This window comes from Ovis canadensis, chromosome 14 (assembly GCF_042477335.2).
Source record: "Ovis canadensis isolate MfBH-ARS-UI-01 breed Bighorn chromosome 14, ARS-UI_OviCan_v2, whole genome shotgun sequence".
Taxonomy (NCBI): domain Eukaryota; kingdom Metazoa; phylum Chordata; class Mammalia; order Artiodactyla; family Bovidae; genus Ovis; species Ovis canadensis.
The window spans coordinates 23,563,945-23,581,932 of NC_091258.1; the positions used below are offsets into that span (position 1 = coordinate 23,563,945).

Here is a 17,988-nt window from a genome sequence, read left to right on the forward strand (position 1 = left end):
CAATCCTTCTGAACACAGCAGCCCCTAAGAATCCTTCCTAACATGGCAGTACCTCAGAGCCTCCTCAATACAATAGCACCTCAGAATGCTTACCAACATGCTATGCCTCAGAATTATTCTCAACAAAACAGCCCCTCAGATACTTTCCAATGCAGCCCAGAGAATCCTTCTCAACATGGAGCACCTTGAAAAACATACTCAACAGGACACTGCCTCAGTTCTCCTTAAAGCTACCCTCAGAATTCCTTCTAAACATGGCAGCCTCTAAGATTCTCACAATCCTTGTGACACAGCAGGCTCCTCACATCCAGAAACTCAGCAGAAACTCGAAACCTTCTCAACAAGGCAGCACTTCAGATACCTCCCAATACTGCAGCCCCTCAGAAGCATTCTGAACATAGACGCCCCCCAGATCCTTTACAAAAAGCAACTCTGAAGGTTCTGCTCCACATGGAGGCTTTAAGAATCCTTCTCAACACAGCAGGCCCTCAGAATCCTTCTCAACATGGAGCACCTCAAAATCTTACTCATCGTGATACTATCTCAGAATCCTCCTCAACACCATAGCCCCTCAGATTCTTGACAACAAAAAGGCCCTCAGAATCCTTCTGACAGGGCAGTCCTTTCAGAATCGTTCCCACCACTGCAACTGCTAAGATTCTTCCCAACATGGCGGCCCCTAAGATTCTTCTCAACACTGAGGCCCTCAGAATCCTTCTGACATGACAACCCATGAGAATCCTTCCCAATGTGGCAGCACCCCTCAGGATCCTTCTCAACAGTACAGCCATTAAGAATCCTTGTCAACACCACATCTACTCAGATCCTTCACAATATGGAAGCTCCACAGAATTCTTTCAAACACTACAGGCCCTCAGGATCCTTCTCAATAAGTAGCTTCTGAGAATCCTCCAAAACATGGCAACCCCTAAAATTCTTCTGAACACAGAGAAGTTCAGAACAATTCCCTTGGAGTCCTTCCCAACACCTCAGCACCACAGAATCCTTCTCAACGAGGCAGCCCCTCAAAACTCTTCCCAAACAGGCTGTGCCTCAGAATTTGTCCTAACACAGCAGTACATAAATCTTTCTCAGTATGGTAGCATCTGAGATCCTTTGCAAAACAGCTGCTCCTCAAAACTCTCATCAATTCAGCTGCCTCTCAAGGATCCATTTAACAAACACCCTGGTCCCTGAAAATCTTCTCAACATGGCAGCACCTCAGATCCTTCTCTACACTATAATTCCTGCTGCTGCTGCTAAGTCACTTCAGTTGTGTCCGACTCTGTGCGACCCCATAGATGGCAGCCCACCAGGTTCCCCGTCCCTGGGATTCTCCAGGCAAGAACACTGGAGTGGGTTGCCATTTCCTTCTCCAATGCATGAAAGTGAAAAGTGAAAGTTGAAGTCGCTCAGTCGTGTCCGACTCTTAGCGACCCCATGGACTGTAGCCTACCAGGCTCCTCCATCCATGGGATTTTCCAGGCAAGAGTACTGGAGTGGGTTGCCATTGCCTTCTCCCCTATAACTCCTGGAGAATTCTCCAAAACACAACACCTCCTAAGATTCTTATCAACACAGGGATCCTCAGAATATTTCCCAGCATGGCATTTCCTACAGTTCTTCTCAACATGGAGCCCCTAGAATCATACTTACATGGAGCCCTACAAATTCTCCTCAAAATGGCAGCCCCTCAGAACCCTTCTCAAACCACAGCTGCTAACATTCTCCTTCTCAGTACTACACCCCCTGAGAATTTTTCCCAATGGGGCAGCCCCTCAGGTCCTTCTGAACACTGCAGGCCCTCAGAATCCTTCTCAACAAGACAGCACCTTAGATCCTCCTCAATACCCAGCCCTCCCAACATGGTGGACCCTCAGGTCCTTTTCAGCACAGCAGCCTCTCAGAATTCTTACTAACAGCATCTGCTCACAACCCTTCCCTACACACTTGCCTCAGAATCATTCTCAATAGCCCACAGATCATTCCCAACACAACAGGCCCTTGGAATCTTAACATGGAGCACCTCAAAATTTTACTCAGAATGACACTGCTTCAGATCCTCCTCAACCCTGCAGCCCCTCAGAATCCTTCTCAACACAAAAGCCCCTAGAATCCTTCTCACACAGTAGCCCTCATCTAAACCACAGCATCTTAGAACCTTCCCAAAATAGCAGTCCCATGAAATCCTTCCAAACATTGCAGACCCTCAGTATCCTTCTCAACAAGGCAGCACCTTGGAATTCTCAACCTCCTTAACAGCAGCTCTTCAAAATAATTTTCATCACAGAAGCCCTCAGAATCCTTCCCAACACAGCAGCCCCTCAGAATCCTCTCAGTACAGCAACCCCTCACTTCCTTCTCAAAGATCAGCCACTCAGAATTCTCAACATGGCAGCCCTTCAGGATCCTTCTCAACATGGTAGCAACACAGATCTTTTCCAGTGCTGTAGCCCTTCAACAGCCTTCTGAACACAGAAGCCCCTTAGAACCATCACAACAAGGTAGATCCTAAGATTCTTCTCGACATGGAGGTACTCACAATCCTTCTGATATGGCACCCCCTCAGGATTCTACTCAACACAGAAGTCCCTCATAATCATTTTCAACATGGCAGCCCCTCTGAATCCTTCTGAACACGGCAGCGTCTCAGATCCTTCTCAACATGGCAGCCCCTTAGAATCCTCTAAAGTACGGCAGCCATTAAGATTCAACACTGAGGCCCCTCAGAATTCTTGTGAACATTGTGGCACCTCAGAATCCTTCCCAACACTGCAGCACCACAGAACTTTCTCAGTATGGCACACCACAAATCCTCCTTAACACAATAGTCCCCCAAAATTCTTCTCAACACAGTAGCTCTTCAGATCCTTCTCAACACTGCACCCTCAGAATCCTGCCATACAACTGCAGGCCTTCAGAACTCTTCTCAACAAGGCAGCAGCTCAGAATCCTCCTCAACATGGCAGCCCTTCAAACTCATTTCAACATGGCAGTCCTTTAGGGTCTTCTGAACACAGTAGCCCTCCTATCCTTCTCAACACAGCAGGCCCTGAGAATCCTCCAAAGGATGGCTACCTCTAAGATTTCTGTCAACATTTTGAAGACCCTAGAATCCTTCTAAACATGACAATCTTTTGAAACATGGCAGCACCTCAGAATCCTCAACTCAGCAGTCACATAGAATACTTCTCAATACAGTAGCTCCCCCAAATCCTTCCCAACATACCAGCATCTCACATCCTTCCAACACAGTAGCCACTTAGAATTCTTCTCAATAAGGCAGCACCTCAGAATCCTCAACAGGACAGGCAGGCATAATCCTTTTCAACTTGGCAGCCCCTCAGATCCTTCCCAACAGGGCAGTCCCTCAGATCCTCCACAAAAGAGCAGCTTTTCAGAATGCTGCTCAACACACTTCCCTCAAAATACTCTGAAACATGGCACACTTTCAGAACATTGTTAACACAACACTCCTCAGATCCCTTCCAATACAGCTGCCCTCAGAATCCTTCTCAACATGGAGTACCTCAAAAATTACTCAACATGACACTACCTCAGATCCTCAATTCTGCACCTTCTCAGAATCCTTCTAAAAATAGCAGGCCCTCAAATCCTCATCAACATGACAGCTCACAAGATTATTCTTAACACAGAGGTCCTTCCTCTGAACCCATCTCACAGAACAGCCTGTCAGAATTCTCAACACAGAAGCCCCTCAGAATCCTGAACAGACCAGCATCTAAGAATTATTCCTAACACAGCAGCCCCCCAGATCCTTCTTAACATGTAACCCACTCAGATCCTCAAAAACACAGCCCTCTCAGATCCTTTCCAACTCAGCAGGCTCTGAGAATCCATCTCAATATGGAGTACCTCAAAAACTTACTCAACACGACATTGCCCAGATCCTCCTCAACCATTCAGTTCAGTTGCTCAGTCGTGTCTGACTCTTTGCGACCCCATGAATCGCAGCACACCAGGCCTCCCTGTCCATCACCAATTCCTGGAGTTTACACAAACTCATGTCCATTGAGTCAGTGATGCCATCCAGCCATCTCATCCTCTGTCGTCCCCTTCTCCTCCTGCCCCCAATCCCTCCCAGCATCAGCGTCTTGTCCAGTGAGTCAGCTCTTCTCCAATGAGTCAGCTCTTTGCATAAGGTGGCCAAAGTATTGGAGTTTCAGCTTCAGCATCAGTCCTTCCAATGAACACCCAGGACTGATCTCCTTTAGGATGGACTGGTTGAACCTCCTTGCAGTCCAAGGGACTCTCAAGAGTCTTTTGAACCACAGTTCAAAAGCATCAATTCTTCAGCACTCAGCTTTCTTCACAGTCCAACTCTCACATCCGTACATGACCACTCAAAAAACTATAGCCTTGACTAGACAGACCTTTGTTGGCAAAGTAATATCTCTGCTTTTTAACATGCTATCTAGGTTGGTCATAACTTTCCTTCCAAGGAGTAAGCGTCTTTTAATTTCATGGCTGCAATCACCATCTGCAGTGATTTTGGAGCCCAAAAAAATAAAGTCTGACACTGTTTCCACTGTTTCCCCATATGTTTGCCATGAAGTGATGGGACCAGATGCCATGATCTTCATTTTCTGAATGTTGAGCTTTAAGCCAAATTTTTCACTCTCCACTTTCACTTTTTAGTTCCTCTTCACTTTCTGCCATACGGGTGGTGTCATCTGCATATCTGAGGTTATTGATATTTCTCCTGGCAATCTTGATTCCAACTTGTGTTTCTTCCAGCCCAGAGTTTCTCATGATGTACTCTGCGTATAAGTTAAATAAGCAGGGTGACACTATACAGCCCTGACGACTCCTTTTCCTATTTGGAACCAGTCTGTCCATGTCCAGTTCTAACTGTTGCTTCCTAATCAGCATATAGGTTTCTCAAGAGGCAGGTCAAGTGGCCTGGTTTTCCCATCCATGCACACCCTCAAAACCCTTTTCAACATGGCAGACCCTAAGCTTCTGCTCCACAGGGAGGCACGAAGAATTTTTCTCCACACAGCAGCTCCTCAGAATACATCTAAACACAGCACCCCTCAGAATCCTTCTCAACGCAGCAGCCCCTAAGATTCTTCTCAACACGGAAGCCATCAGAATCCATCTCACAATGCAACCCTTCTGATTCTAAGCCCCTAAAATCCTTCTCAATACAAAAAGCCCTCAAAATCCTGACATGGCAGCCCCTCAGAATCCTTCCTAAACTGCAGTTGCTAACATTCTTCTCAACACTGCAGGCCCGGAGAATCCTTCTCAACAAGGCAGCACCTCAGATCCTCCTCAGCAAGCCAGCCTTCCCAACCTCTTCTCAACACAGCAGCCCCTCAGAATGCCTCTCACATGGCATCCCTCAGAATCCTTCCCAATACTAAAGCCCCTCAAATCCTTCTCAACACAGCATTCCCTCAGAACCTTCCTGATGGGGCAGCTCTCATGAATTCTCCAAAATACAGCAGCCCCTAAACTTCTTCTCAACACAAGGCCCTCAGAATCTTTCCCAACTCAGCAGCCCCTTATATCCTTCCCAACACAGAAGCCCCCAGAATCCTTCTGAACACAGAAGCCCTCCTCCAGACCCTTCTCAACACAACAGCTCCCTAATCCTTCTCGTACAATAGCCCTCAGGATCCACCTAAATTGCAGCACATCAGAACCTTCCCAGCACGGCAGTCCCTCAGAATCCTTCCAAATACTGCAGGCCCTTTGTATTCCTCTTAACAGACAGCACCTCAGAATCCTCCTCAACATGCAGCTCTTCAAAATAATTTTCATCATAGCTGCTCTCAGAATCCTTCCCAACACAGCAGTCCCACAGAATCCTCTCAATATGTCAGCCCCTCACTTCCTTCTCCAAAAGCAACCATTCACAATCCTCAATACAGGTGCCCCTCACAATCATTTTCAACATAGCAGTCCCTCAGTGCGTTAAATCATTCAGTCATGTCTGACTCTATCTGACCCATGGACTGTAGCCCACCAGGTCCCTCTGTCCATGGGATTTTCCAGGCAAGACTACTGGAGTGGGTTGCCATTTCCTTCTCCAGGTCTTCCCAACCCAGGGATTAAACTTCAGAATCACCTCAATATGGCAACACCTTAGATTCTTCCCAATGCTGTAGCCATTCAAATAATGTTCTGAACACAGAAGTCCCTCAGAACCATCTCAGTAAGGCAGGCCTTAAGATTCTTCTCAACACAGAGGCCCTCAGAATCCCACCCAACGGGACAGCCCCTAAGATTCCTTTCAGCACTGCATGCCGTCAGAATACTTCTCAACAAGGGAGCAGCTGGGAATTCTCAACATCACAGTCCCTCAGAATCCTTCCCCAAACTGCAGGCATTCAAATCATCCTCAGGATTTGAATCAGCCCCTCAGAACCCTTCCCAATACTGTAGCACCTCAGAATCCTTCTCAACACAGCAGCCCCTAACAAAGAGGCCATCAGAATCCATCTCACAAGGCAGCCCTTCTGAATTGTCCTCAACATGGCAGCCCCTAAGATACTTCTCAACACAAAAGCCCTCAGAATTCCTGTGACACAGCTGACCATCAGAATCCTTCCCAACATGGTAGCCACTAAGAATTCTCATCAACACAGCAGTCCCTAAGATTCTTCTCAACACAGCAAACCTTAGAATCCTTCTCAAAATGATAGTCCGCAGGAATCCATCTAAACAAAGCAGTCTCTAAGAATCCTTCCCAACATGGCAGTTCCTCAGATCGTTCTCAGAATCCTTCTCAACACAGAAGCACCTCAGAATTCTTACCAACGGCATCTACTCACAAACCTTACCAACACGGCATGCCTCAGAATCATTCTCAACACAACAGACACTCAGATTCTTCCCACACAGCAGGCCCTCAGAATCCTTCTCAACATGAGGCACCTCAAAAGCTTACTCAACATGACACTACCTCAGAATCCTCCTGAACACCACAGCCCCTCAGATTCTTGACAACACAAAAGCCTTCAGAATCCTTTTGACATGGCCACCCTTCAGAATCGTTTCCACCACTGCACCTACTAAGATTCTTCCCAACATGGTGGCCCCTAAGATTCTTCTCAACACTGAGGCCATCAGCATCCTTCTGATACAGCAGGCCTTGAGAATCCTCCCCTTCTCAATACTGCATCTCCTCAGATCCTTTCCAATATGGCTGCCCCACAGAATCCTTCTGAAATCTACAAGTCGTCAATGTTCTCAGCAAGGCAGCCCATCAGAATCATCTTAACACAGAAGCTTTTGAGAATCCTCAGAAACACAGCAGCCCCTAAAATTATTCTCAACACGGAGGCCCTCAGAATCCTACCCAATACAACAGTACCTCAGATACCTTCTCAACACAGCAGTCCCTCAGAACTCTTCCCAAATAGGCAGTTCCTCAAGATCTGTCCCAACAAAGCAGGCCACAGATCCTTCTCAACATGGCATCCCCTCAGAATCCTCAACACAGCAGCCCCTCAAAGATCCATCTAAACACTCCAGACCCTCAAAATTCTTCTCAACATGGCAGCACCTCAGGTCCTTCCTAACATGGCAACCCCTCAGAATCCTTCTGAACACCTCAGCTGCTGAGAATCCGCCAAAAAAACCATCACCTCCTAACAGTCTTCTCAACACAGAGGCCCTCAGAATACTTCTCAGCATGGTAGCCCCTAGAATCGTTCTCACCTGGTTAGCCCCTCAGAATCCTTCCCAAACTGCAATTGCTACATTCTCCTCAATCAACATGGCCGGCCCTCCAAATCCCTCTCAATACTGCAGCCCCTCAGAATCTTCCCCAACATGGCAGCCCCTGGGACCCTTCTCATCACCCAGCCTTCCCAAATTCTTCTCAACATGGCAGGCCCACAGATCCTTTGCAACACAGCAGCCCCTTAAGATCCCTGCCTCTGCAACAGCCCACAGATCCTTCTCAACACTGCAGCCCTTTAAGTCTTCCTCAATTCCACATCCCCTGAGAATCCTTCTCCACACGGCAGCACCTCAGAATTCGTCTCCTAAGAGCAGCACCACCAGCCGAACATAACTGAAACTTGACATAACCTCTACTGCCCACGGTCAGCAGGGCATCCTTGCACCCATTTACCCACTGAGAGGTTCAGAGGTTCAGATCTACCAACTTTCATTTTTTTGAGTGCTTCCCACAACATGGGAGCTTTTAATTTCCATAACCCCGCGTCGGGGGCCTTTTTTCATGGTTCAAGAGACAGAACAGACAAAACAAACAGTAAAACAGACTGAGATCCATCATCTCAGTAATTACATTCCAAGTAAAAGTCTAAAATATTCCAATTAAAACCCAAGACTGCCAAGATGATAAAAAAGCAAGACCCGACCATATGCTGTCTACAAGAAATGCATTTTAAAATTCCAAGCCACAGTTAGGTTCACAGTCAGAGTGGGAAGAGAAATTCTGTACAAACGCTAATCTTAAGGATGCTAGAGAGGCTATATTCATAGACGAGAAGGCGGATATAATGACAAAGTAATTCAGAGACAAAAACGGAAATTTCATAATAAAAAGGCAATTCACAGTGTGTGCTTAATAATAAGAGTTTCAAAAACTATGAGCAAAAAATTCATAGGATTAAAGGGATAGACAAATCGGCAATCACAATCAGAGATTTTAACACTTTCTCTCTCAGAACCAAACAGAAGAACTAGACTTCCCCACCCCACTGCCCACTCCCCACAAATCTGCAAAGCCACGGAAGGTCTGACCTAAGCTCTGGCTCATCTTGACGTAAAGGAGGGTTCTAAAACACTGCATTCAACAACCACACACACCCTTTGAGAGCTCAGTAAGGGACTTACTTCCCGGGTGGTCCAGTGGTTAGCACTCCACGCTCCCAATGCAGATGGCCCGAGGTTTAATCACTGTTCAGGGAACTAGATCCCACATGCCACAAATAAAGACCCTACTTGTCACAGCGAAGAGCTCACATGCCACAGCAAAGACCTGATGCAGCCAAATAAACAAATATTTTTTTTAAAAAAGAGATCAACAAGACAGACTGCACCTGAGCCACAGAGCAGGTCTCAAATTCCACAATGATGTATGTGTGTTCTCTGACCGTGATGCATTTGAGGGAGAAACCACAAGCGCATTGAGGAAACCCCTAAATCACTGGAAACCGAACTGCACAATTCTAAACACCCCAAGGGTCAAAGAAGAAATCGTAGCAAAAATTAGCAAAGGTCTGAACGGCATGAAAGGGAAACCAGAATATACCAAAATCAGCAAGACACAGCCAAAGCAGTACTTAGAGGGAAGTTGTTAGTGGGGGACTAGAGGCCAAGGGTGCGTGAGCCGAGCCTTCAAGGCCCCCAAACTCAAGGGCTACTGGTTCTCTCTCACAGGGACATCTCTGCAGTTGGTGCCACCTCCCATGTGTAAAATGAGTCCCCACGGGACACCCCAGCACAGCCCTCTCTCTAACTCTGCTATACTGGTAATTACTTCTCCTAGACCTCCCTTCCCTACAACGTTAGGAAGTAGGAGTGGTCTCAGCCTCTGTTGAGGGCCAGGGCCCAGCCCCACGTCCACGTCCTGCTCATCCACCAGGAGCCCTGAGCTCCACAAAGGGGTCACCTCGACTGCAGCGCAGGTACTCACGCTTCTCCAGCTGGTCGCCGACCACCCTGAGGAAGGCCACGGAGATCATGAGCAGGTTGACGACGAAGCAGGCCTCACACAGCTTGCCGATGGCAGGGCCACACAGCCCTCCGACCACGCCTTGGTAGGTGGCCTGGCCGCTGACAGAGGCGGCGTAGCCCAGGACGACCAGCCCGCTGATCAGGAAGACCAGGGAGACCTGCCGAACAGGACCGTGGCATTGGGCATCCCCACAGCTGCTCAGCCCACTCCCAGCGAGCCTCAGCTGCAGAGGCCACGGCCTGACGAGCCACCAGCCCATTCCCGAAAACCAGAGTTACAAAGCAGGTGGATTCTAGAGGCCATGCTGGTCTAAATCTGTGAATCTGGGATTCATGCCAAACCACACCAGCTGGACAAATGAGGCTTTGGAAACCCAGAGTTTAAATTACTTTCCTAAGATCACATGGGTTGTGGGTGGAGAGCCATAAAGCATGGTGGTTAGGAAGCAGGCATGCTGCTGCTACTAAGTCGCTTCAGTCGTGTCCGACTCTTCGCAACCGCATGGACTGCAGCCTACCAAGCTCCTCCGTCCATGGGATTTTCCAGGCAAGAGTACTGGAGTGGGGTGCCTTCTCCACCTTCTCCAAAGAAACAGGCATACTTGGGTTCAATTCCAACCCTGCCACTCACCCGCTCTGTGGCATAGGGCCAACCATCAATCTGTTTTCCCTTCCGTGAGATGGGGATGATACCATCTACCTTACTAGCGGATTGTGAAGCATTTGGGCTAAACAAAGCACATAATGCACTCAGCTCAGTGCCTGGCACATGGTAACCGCTCAAGACATGACAGCTGGGGACTGCCCTGTGGCCTGCTGGCTACGACTCTGTGCTCCCCATACAGGGCCCTGGGAACTGGGTCCTTCAAGCCACAACTAAGAGCTCATAGGCCTCAGCTAAAGATGCCGTGGGCCACAACTAAGACCTGGTGGAGCCAAATAAAAATTTAACAACAACAAAAGAAATAGTCGTCGTTTCTCTCCAGACTCCCTCTCCAGGGCTCTCCCTACTTCAGTGTAAATTTTTCCAACACTATGAAAACTTTTCAAACATCTAGGAAAACTGGAAGAATTTTACAATGAACACCATGTCCTCACTACCTAGATTCTACTAGGAGTAGGTCCCTGTGCTTGTTTTATCACATCTCTTACCATGTGTCCACATGTCCACCTAAACTTGGGGGTACATTTCAAGGCCAGCTGTGGGTATCAGTATACTTAATCACCAAAGATCTGGGCATTAATGGAGTGTCACTAATTGGAGTTTGAGGTTTGTTTATAGTCCTTCTCTCTTGTAAGAAGAAATTTACACACCATGAAATGCAGTCGTTAGTGCATCACTGGAAGGGGTACAACTAAGGTATATGTGCAACCTGAACCCCTACCAAGACACAGAACATCACATCCCTGAGCTCCCCTCCTGTTCCCATCCTAGATCCAGAAAAAAACGCTCTACTAGTACTTTGCTTTTACATATTTTCCTATCTGGTTTCTTCCACTGAGCAATAACACTTGTGAGGGCCAGCCCTGTCAGATGCGTCAGTAGTTTATTCCTATTTTTCTTCAGTGCTATTTCACAGGGGGGATAGAATCACTTGGCTGGTCCAGTCCCTTTTGCCAGACATCTGGGCTGTCCTTCGTTTTGGCTGCTATGAATGAAGAGCTGAGCATTCTAGAATGAGTCATGCTGAGGACCCACGTTTCCCTCTCCTGGACACACACCTAGGAATGGAATTTGTGGGTGTCAGGATAGACATGTGTTCAACTCTGGCAATTTCTTATAAACTGTTTTCCACATCATCTGTGCCACTCGACACCCACCCCCAGTGATGCACTTGAGTCCCACTTGTCCACGGAGTTAAATGTTTTTGAGTCTCTCCAGGCTGGACCATTACCTGTGCCTAAGCTGGACCTGGTCTCCACACTCAGGCCCCCTCCCACAGTTCGATGAAGGAGAAGAATGCAGAAGTGGCAAGGTGCTCAACCTAGAAGCCTGGGGAAAGCTAGGCTGGCCCCTTCAGACCCAGTTCATGCCCTGACTGCAGGCTTGTTACTACTCCAGGAGCCTGAGGGCAACATCTAAGTGGACCGAGTCAGAGAAACTTAGTTTAGAGCCAGGAAGAACACGCATGCTTCCTCCCGCCCCTGGACTTCTGTCCAAGATGGCTCCTCTGCCTGGAACTCCCTCCTGCCTCCACCACTGCCCCTCACCTGGGGATGGGCATCCCTACTTCCCAACCCTGCCCCCCAAGGTCACCTCCTCCAGGAAGCCTCCCCACACTTCACCCCTGAGCTGGAGTCAACCTTCTCTGTTTCAGGCTCTGGCAGAACCATGCCTTTTATGGGCACAATTATTCTTATGGTGGGTTGAATCCCCTCAAAAGTCTCATCTCCAGAACCTGTGAAAGCAGCTTAGTGGCACCCGTCTTTGCAGGCACAGATAATGAAGATGAAAGGGGTCTTCACAGGTTAAAATTAAGGACCTTGAGATGAGGTCACTCTGGATGATCCAAGTGGGCCTCAAAGCCAATGACGTCCTCATAAGAGACAGAAAAGGAGGAGACGCAGAGGAGTGGCCAAGTGACGACGCAGCCACAAGCGAAGGAACAGCTGGAGCCCCCAGGAGCTGGAGAGGTAGGAAAGGCCTTTTGCTGGAATCTTTAAGGGAACACGACTCTGCTACACTGGAATTCGGGCTTGAGGCCTCCAGGACTGGGACAGCATACACTTCGGTTGTTTTACGCTGCTCAGTTTGTGGTCCTTGGGTCCAGGGGCCCAGTGCATACAGTGTGGCGATCATCACCAGACTCTAAGCTCCATGGAGACCGGGGTCGTGTCTTTTTGCTTATGTTCAGCCCCCAGGAGAGCATCCAGTACATAGCAGGCACTGGTAAATATTTTGGACAAAAGGAAGCGAAGGGGGTCAGACTGAGCCTCAGCCAGTGAAGGTGAGTCTCTGCTAACGCAGTGAGCTGACCACACAGGACTGGGTGACCCTCGAGAGGGTCCCTGAGCCTCTGAGCAGCCAGTAGGCAAAAGCCCCTGGCCAGGCTGCCTCTCTCTTTGCAGCTGAGGAAGATCCAGGCTCATTAATTTCATTAATCCTCCAAAGCTAATGGAGCCATGAGAGACCTAAAATCTCATACCACGAGCCTCCCAGTGGCAGGGATGTTTAAATATTCCGCCAACCCGAGTGGGGGCAGAACTATCTGGTGAAGAGGGAGAGACAGGAAATGGGGTGGGGGAAGGGTGAGCTGCTCGCCAGCCTGACTTTCTCCCTTGTGGGGAGTTTCCACTGATTCCTATTTGGGGTCCCCTTTCCTCAAGTCTGCCTGCTCAGGGCAGGAGCTTTAGACCATCCCGGGCCAACGGCAAGCCACCCCAGCAGCATCCATGTCACCAGGGAGGCCCACCAGCAGAGTCAGCATCTGCGGGCCTGGAGGCGCTGGGAGACCCCACACGGAGCCTGGGGAGCGAGTTGGCCGCTGCCCGTCTGCCTCAGCCCAGCCTGCTGCCCTCTGACTGGCCAGACCCCCACGCCGGCCCCACCTGCTCTGTCGCTGACCCTCTGTGGCTGGAGACTGGGCTCCCTGTCCGGGGAACAGCAAACACAGCCTTGTTGCCCATCACATGCACCCACACAAGCTGGGGCTCAGTGCCGCCTCGGAGGGGGCTTCTCAGCTTCCACCACCCCCAAAGGGGTCACAACCGCCTCCCCAGCACCACTGCCCCCCACCTCATTCGACTTCCTGAATCTTATCCAAGCTCCCCGTTAGAGCAAGCTTTAGGAGGACAGAGCCTACACGGTCCAAACAGGCGCTGGGCCAGCGTGGGGGCGGCACAGGCTACTGGACACCACACCGGGTGGTATTTGGCAGCTTCCAGAAGGATCAGAAAGGCCCAACAGAGTCCTTATCAGCAGCTGCCAGGGAAAAGCCTTTGACATGATGCCCGTCAAAGAGCTCACCAGGAAACACCTGATTCCTATCAGCTAATAAAATGAAGCTGTGCTAACCAGCAGCTCTTCTCCACTGAGGATGGTCAGCCCCTAGAACTTTCTGGAAAGGGAGGGAGTTTAGGCTCCACACGCAGCAGTGGCCAAACACCCCTGACACTGCACAGGCTGGGGGCTTACGGCAAGTCAGTCCTGCTCTGCCCACAGGATTTGGGCTTTAGTTGTGGAGCACAGACCAGCCGCCAAGAGAAGGCAGGCAGTGGCTCAGCTCATCATAGGCCGGGTTCACAGGCTGCTGGTGCTGCGAGCACAGCTCCACCTGCTCTCCCCCACTCCTTCCCCCAACCCCCACCTGGCTGCATGGACCTCAGCTCCGAGGATGCTCACGGCCCGGGTCTACAGGTTTACACTGGGATTTTTCTTTCTCCCCCATGAGCTGAGAGGGACAAAAAAACAAAACACAGGAGTAATTTTGCAGACAGGCAGCTCTGCAGAAGCAATGCCTAGGGTTCCGCCTGGAAAAATAAACTTCAGCTCCTACCTGCTCCCAGAGAACACCCTCCCCAACCCCGCCCCGTGAAACAGCCTACACAGCTTACCAGCTCCACGAGGAAAGCGGGGGCCACTCCCCCAGCCTTATGGAAGGCCCATGGAAAGTTGAGTAGGCCAGCGCCCAGCGCGGACTTCAGAAGGATGAAGACGGCACCCAGCGAGGACAGGCCAGGGCCGGAGGTCATGGGAACCGGCTTTTCTGAAAGGCCTCCGCCTCCTGGGGTCTGCCCCTCCATGGCTGGAAGGAGAGTGGGGAGGGGGGTCATCTCGAGACCTCCGGCTGGGAGGGGTCCTTTCCTCCACTGAGCCAGGGCATCCATCGCAACCACCAGCCCTCGTACGCTTTTGGAGCCTCTGATCCCCTTTCCAGAGCCTTACACACCCACCTGCCCTATAACACCTGGTCCTCATGCTTTCCCCTCAACAAATGTTTCCCCCCAACTTTTACCCCTGTTCATCAGCACTCCTGCCCTTCCACTCAACTCAAGGCCACCGAGGCTGCCCCCTCCCCTTTCTCTTCCAACCCCCAAACTTCTTCTCCCTCTATCACCCATCCCCCTGCCTCCAGCACCCAGTCCTTACCACCTAGTCCAGTCTTCACGGAGACCAGCAGTCCTGGGCCATTGGGGATGGGGTTCAGGCTCACTCCAGAGGACCCAGAGGGGTGGGCAAATGAGTCAGGAATCATGGGGGACCCTAGAGAGCACCAGTGGGGGTCAAAACCCCGAACCTAGGAGGATAGGACCAAGAGGTCAGGCCATCCGTCCCAAGAACTCGTAGCTTCTGAGGCTGCTGGTCTGAGCCGGGGAGGAGGGAAGGCTTAAGACGCGCCGGGGCGGGGCTTTCCCTGAGCCCTGGGTCAGGGGAGCTGGCTGATCTCACCCAGCGACCTGAGCCGGGGCCCAACACCTCCTCCCAGGACACTTCTCCAGGCCCCCTTCTGTTACCTGCTAGGGGCGCCATGCCTGGCTGCCCAGCTACAGAAAGGGGTTTGTCTGCCCTCCTCGTGGGGGGCTGGAGATTCATGTAGGCAAAGGCCCAGGAGCTTCACCGGGTGGCTCCCCAGACTAAGGAGCCCTCCAATCACCTGGAGGTAGGTTAAGAGGCCAGCGCCAACCCGCCCATCCTGGATGGAGCTGAGATCCCACACTGCTCACCAGCTCTGGGGAGCTGCGTGCTGGGGGTCCCTGGACCACATTTTGAGTAGAGGCCACCTCTCCAACCTGATACAGTCAGCTTAGATACAGACAGAATACTGGAAACGGTTCCAATCTGGAAAACATGGGCCCATGAAGGTCAGGTCTTGAATTCGGAGGTGAACTGGCACTCAGACTCAAATCCCCTCGAGAGTGTGTTAAATCACAGCCCGTGGGGTCCCTCCATGGCGTTGCTGACTCGGGGGTCCAGAGGCCCTTCCTGGGAACTGCTGCTTTAAGTTAAGCATCTTCAGCACCTCCCTCAAGTCCAAGTGTCTGCAGAGACCAGCACCAAAGGCATGCCTCACATGGGCTCGAGCCCACGACGGTGCCCCCTTGCTGCAGCGGCATCGCTTGGTCTGCTGAGTGGCGGGTGAGTCTGCAGGTGCCAGGGGATGGGAGCCAGAGCCGGCCGGCATCTGGGCCCGTAGAGCGGTGGCCCCCACGTGAGCAGACACACGGGGACCCGGGCCTTGCAGGGCGTGCTGGACGGCTCCCGAAGTCCTCGCCCAACCCCGAGGGCTGTCACCAGGGCCTGTACAGAGCAGGGCTCCCCTGAGGTGGGGCAAGTGGCTCGAAACGTGACCACTGACCAGTGCCAGAGCTGGGAATCAGCCATGAGTGTCCCCTCAAAGCCAACAGTGTCACATTGCCACCCCCTTGTCCCTGTCTGGATTCCAAAGGTGCCCGAATGGGAACGGATGAGCAAGGGCAAGGATGAATGGGAGAGTGGTGCGGGGGGAGGGGGAGAGGCAGGGGTGCCCAGTCTGTCCAGAAATCACATGGCTCAGCCCTCCCCCACCGCAAGCCCAGGCAGTGAAGATCAAGGGCCCTCACAGCGGCCTGGCTTTGTACTCCTTCCTTAATCTGGGCTCTGGGCTCCAGGGAACTTCCCTGTCCTGCCTGGGTCCCTCATTAGCTGCCCATTAATGTGCATGACTTAGAAATTGGTCACTGGGTTGTGAAATTCCACTCAATGGGGAAAGCCTCTTAATTCTGAAGTGCTTTGATATGCCCTCTGCAGAATCCCAGGGCTTCATGATCTTTCCCGGGGAGGAGAGGCGCCCCTGGGCCCGTCTGTGTGGGCGGGCGGCTCTGGTGGCACATGGGGCCCAGTCCAGCACCCCACACATGGCCCCACATTGCCCCCCAGGGGAGTACCTGGCCAGGGACTTGCCCAGGTCCCTCCTTCCCATTTCCACAGGTACTGGTCACCTGGGAGGTTGTGAACTTCACGGAGAAAGTGACTTCAGCTCATTTCCACGAACTTTTGTGCTCATACCCTTCAGAAAGTTCTGGAAGACAGATGGGCAGGTCTCAGGAAACTAAGGGCCTGGGGCTGTGATCCACACCTCACAGAGGTCACCTGCAGACTGGTGGGAACAGCACCACCTATCCTGAGAACAGGGACACAGGAGAGCGCAGAGGGCAGAGAGACAAGGCTGACAGAAGCAGAGGGTGGATTGCTGCACGCTGGAGGTGAGGAGGGGGCGGCTCGAGAAGCTGGGACAGGCCAGGAAGCCAATTCTGCCCTGGAGCCCTCCTAGGGAAGCAGCTGCATTTTAGCTCCATGAAGCTGATCTGGACTTACAACCTCTAGGACTGCAGGGAATAAACGTGCTGTCTCAGTGCTTCCTGGTAACTTGTGGCAGCAGCAGCGGGAAATAGACACACCCAGCACCACGAGTCCTGAGGCTTGGCACCTCTCAGGGCTGGAGGCCCGTGGTCCACCCCCCACCCCGGCTCTGGGCCTTGTCTAAGTAGCAGGTCAGAGACGGGGGGCTTCCAGGTGACACTCAGCCCAGAGCACAGGCCTCACTCTCCCCTCCCACTATGAAAGGGATGGACCCCTGACTTACAATCTGGAGGCCCGCTCTGGCTAAAGGAAAACTGCAGCTTAGCATTCGAAAGTGAGAAAGTATCTTCAAACAGCCTTAATATTGACCTTCCTCCACCCACCACATCCATAGGAAGAGTCCTCAGGTGTCGGCAGCCAGACCTGAGGCTGAGTCACAGGGCAGTGGGCAGGCGCCCAGCCCTCAGTTCAGTTCAGTCGCTCAGTCATGTCCCAACTCTTTGCGACCCCATGGACGGCAGCGCACCAGGCCTCCCTGTCCATCACCAACTCCCAGAGTTGACTCAAACTCATGTCCATTGAATTGGTGATGCCATCCAACCATCTCATCCTCTGTCATCCCCTTCTCCTGTCTTCAGTCTTTCCCAGCATCGGAGTCTTTTCCAATGAGTCAGTTTTTCGCATCAGGTGGTGGCCAAAGTATTGCCATTTCAGTTTCAGCATCAGTCCTTCCAATGAATATTCAGGACTGGTTTCTTTTAGGATTGACTGGGTTGATCTCCTTGCAGTCCAAGGGACTCTCAAGAGTCTTCTCCAACACCACAGTTCAAAAGCATCAATTCTTTGGCGCTCAGCTTTCTTTATAGTCCAGCTCTCACATCCATACATGACTGCTGGAAAAAATTAGCTTTGACTAGATGGACCTTTGTTGGCAAAGTAATGTCTCTGCTTTTTAATATGCTATCTAGGTTGGTCAGTTTTTTTCCAAGGAGCAAGGGTCTTTTAATTTCATGGCTTCAGTCACCATT

General features: G+C 51.1%; 1 protein-coding gene across 1 annotated transcript in view; it reads right to left on the reverse strand.

Annotated features, from left to right (window-relative positions):
- Nucleotides 1-14,424, reverse strand: part of SLC38A8 (solute carrier family 38 member 8) — a 41,010-nt gene extending 26,586 nt beyond the window's left edge. The window contains exons 1-2 of the mRNA XM_069552565.1: nt 14,236-14,424; nt 9,641-9,839 (exon numbers count right to left, since the gene is read on the reverse strand). Coding sequence (XP_069408666.1) covers nt 9,641-9,839; nt 14,236-14,424 — 388 coding nt within the window. The remainder of the gene's footprint in view (nt 1-9,640; nt 9,840-14,235) is intronic.
- Nucleotides 14,425-17,988: the final 3,564 nt, after the last annotated feature.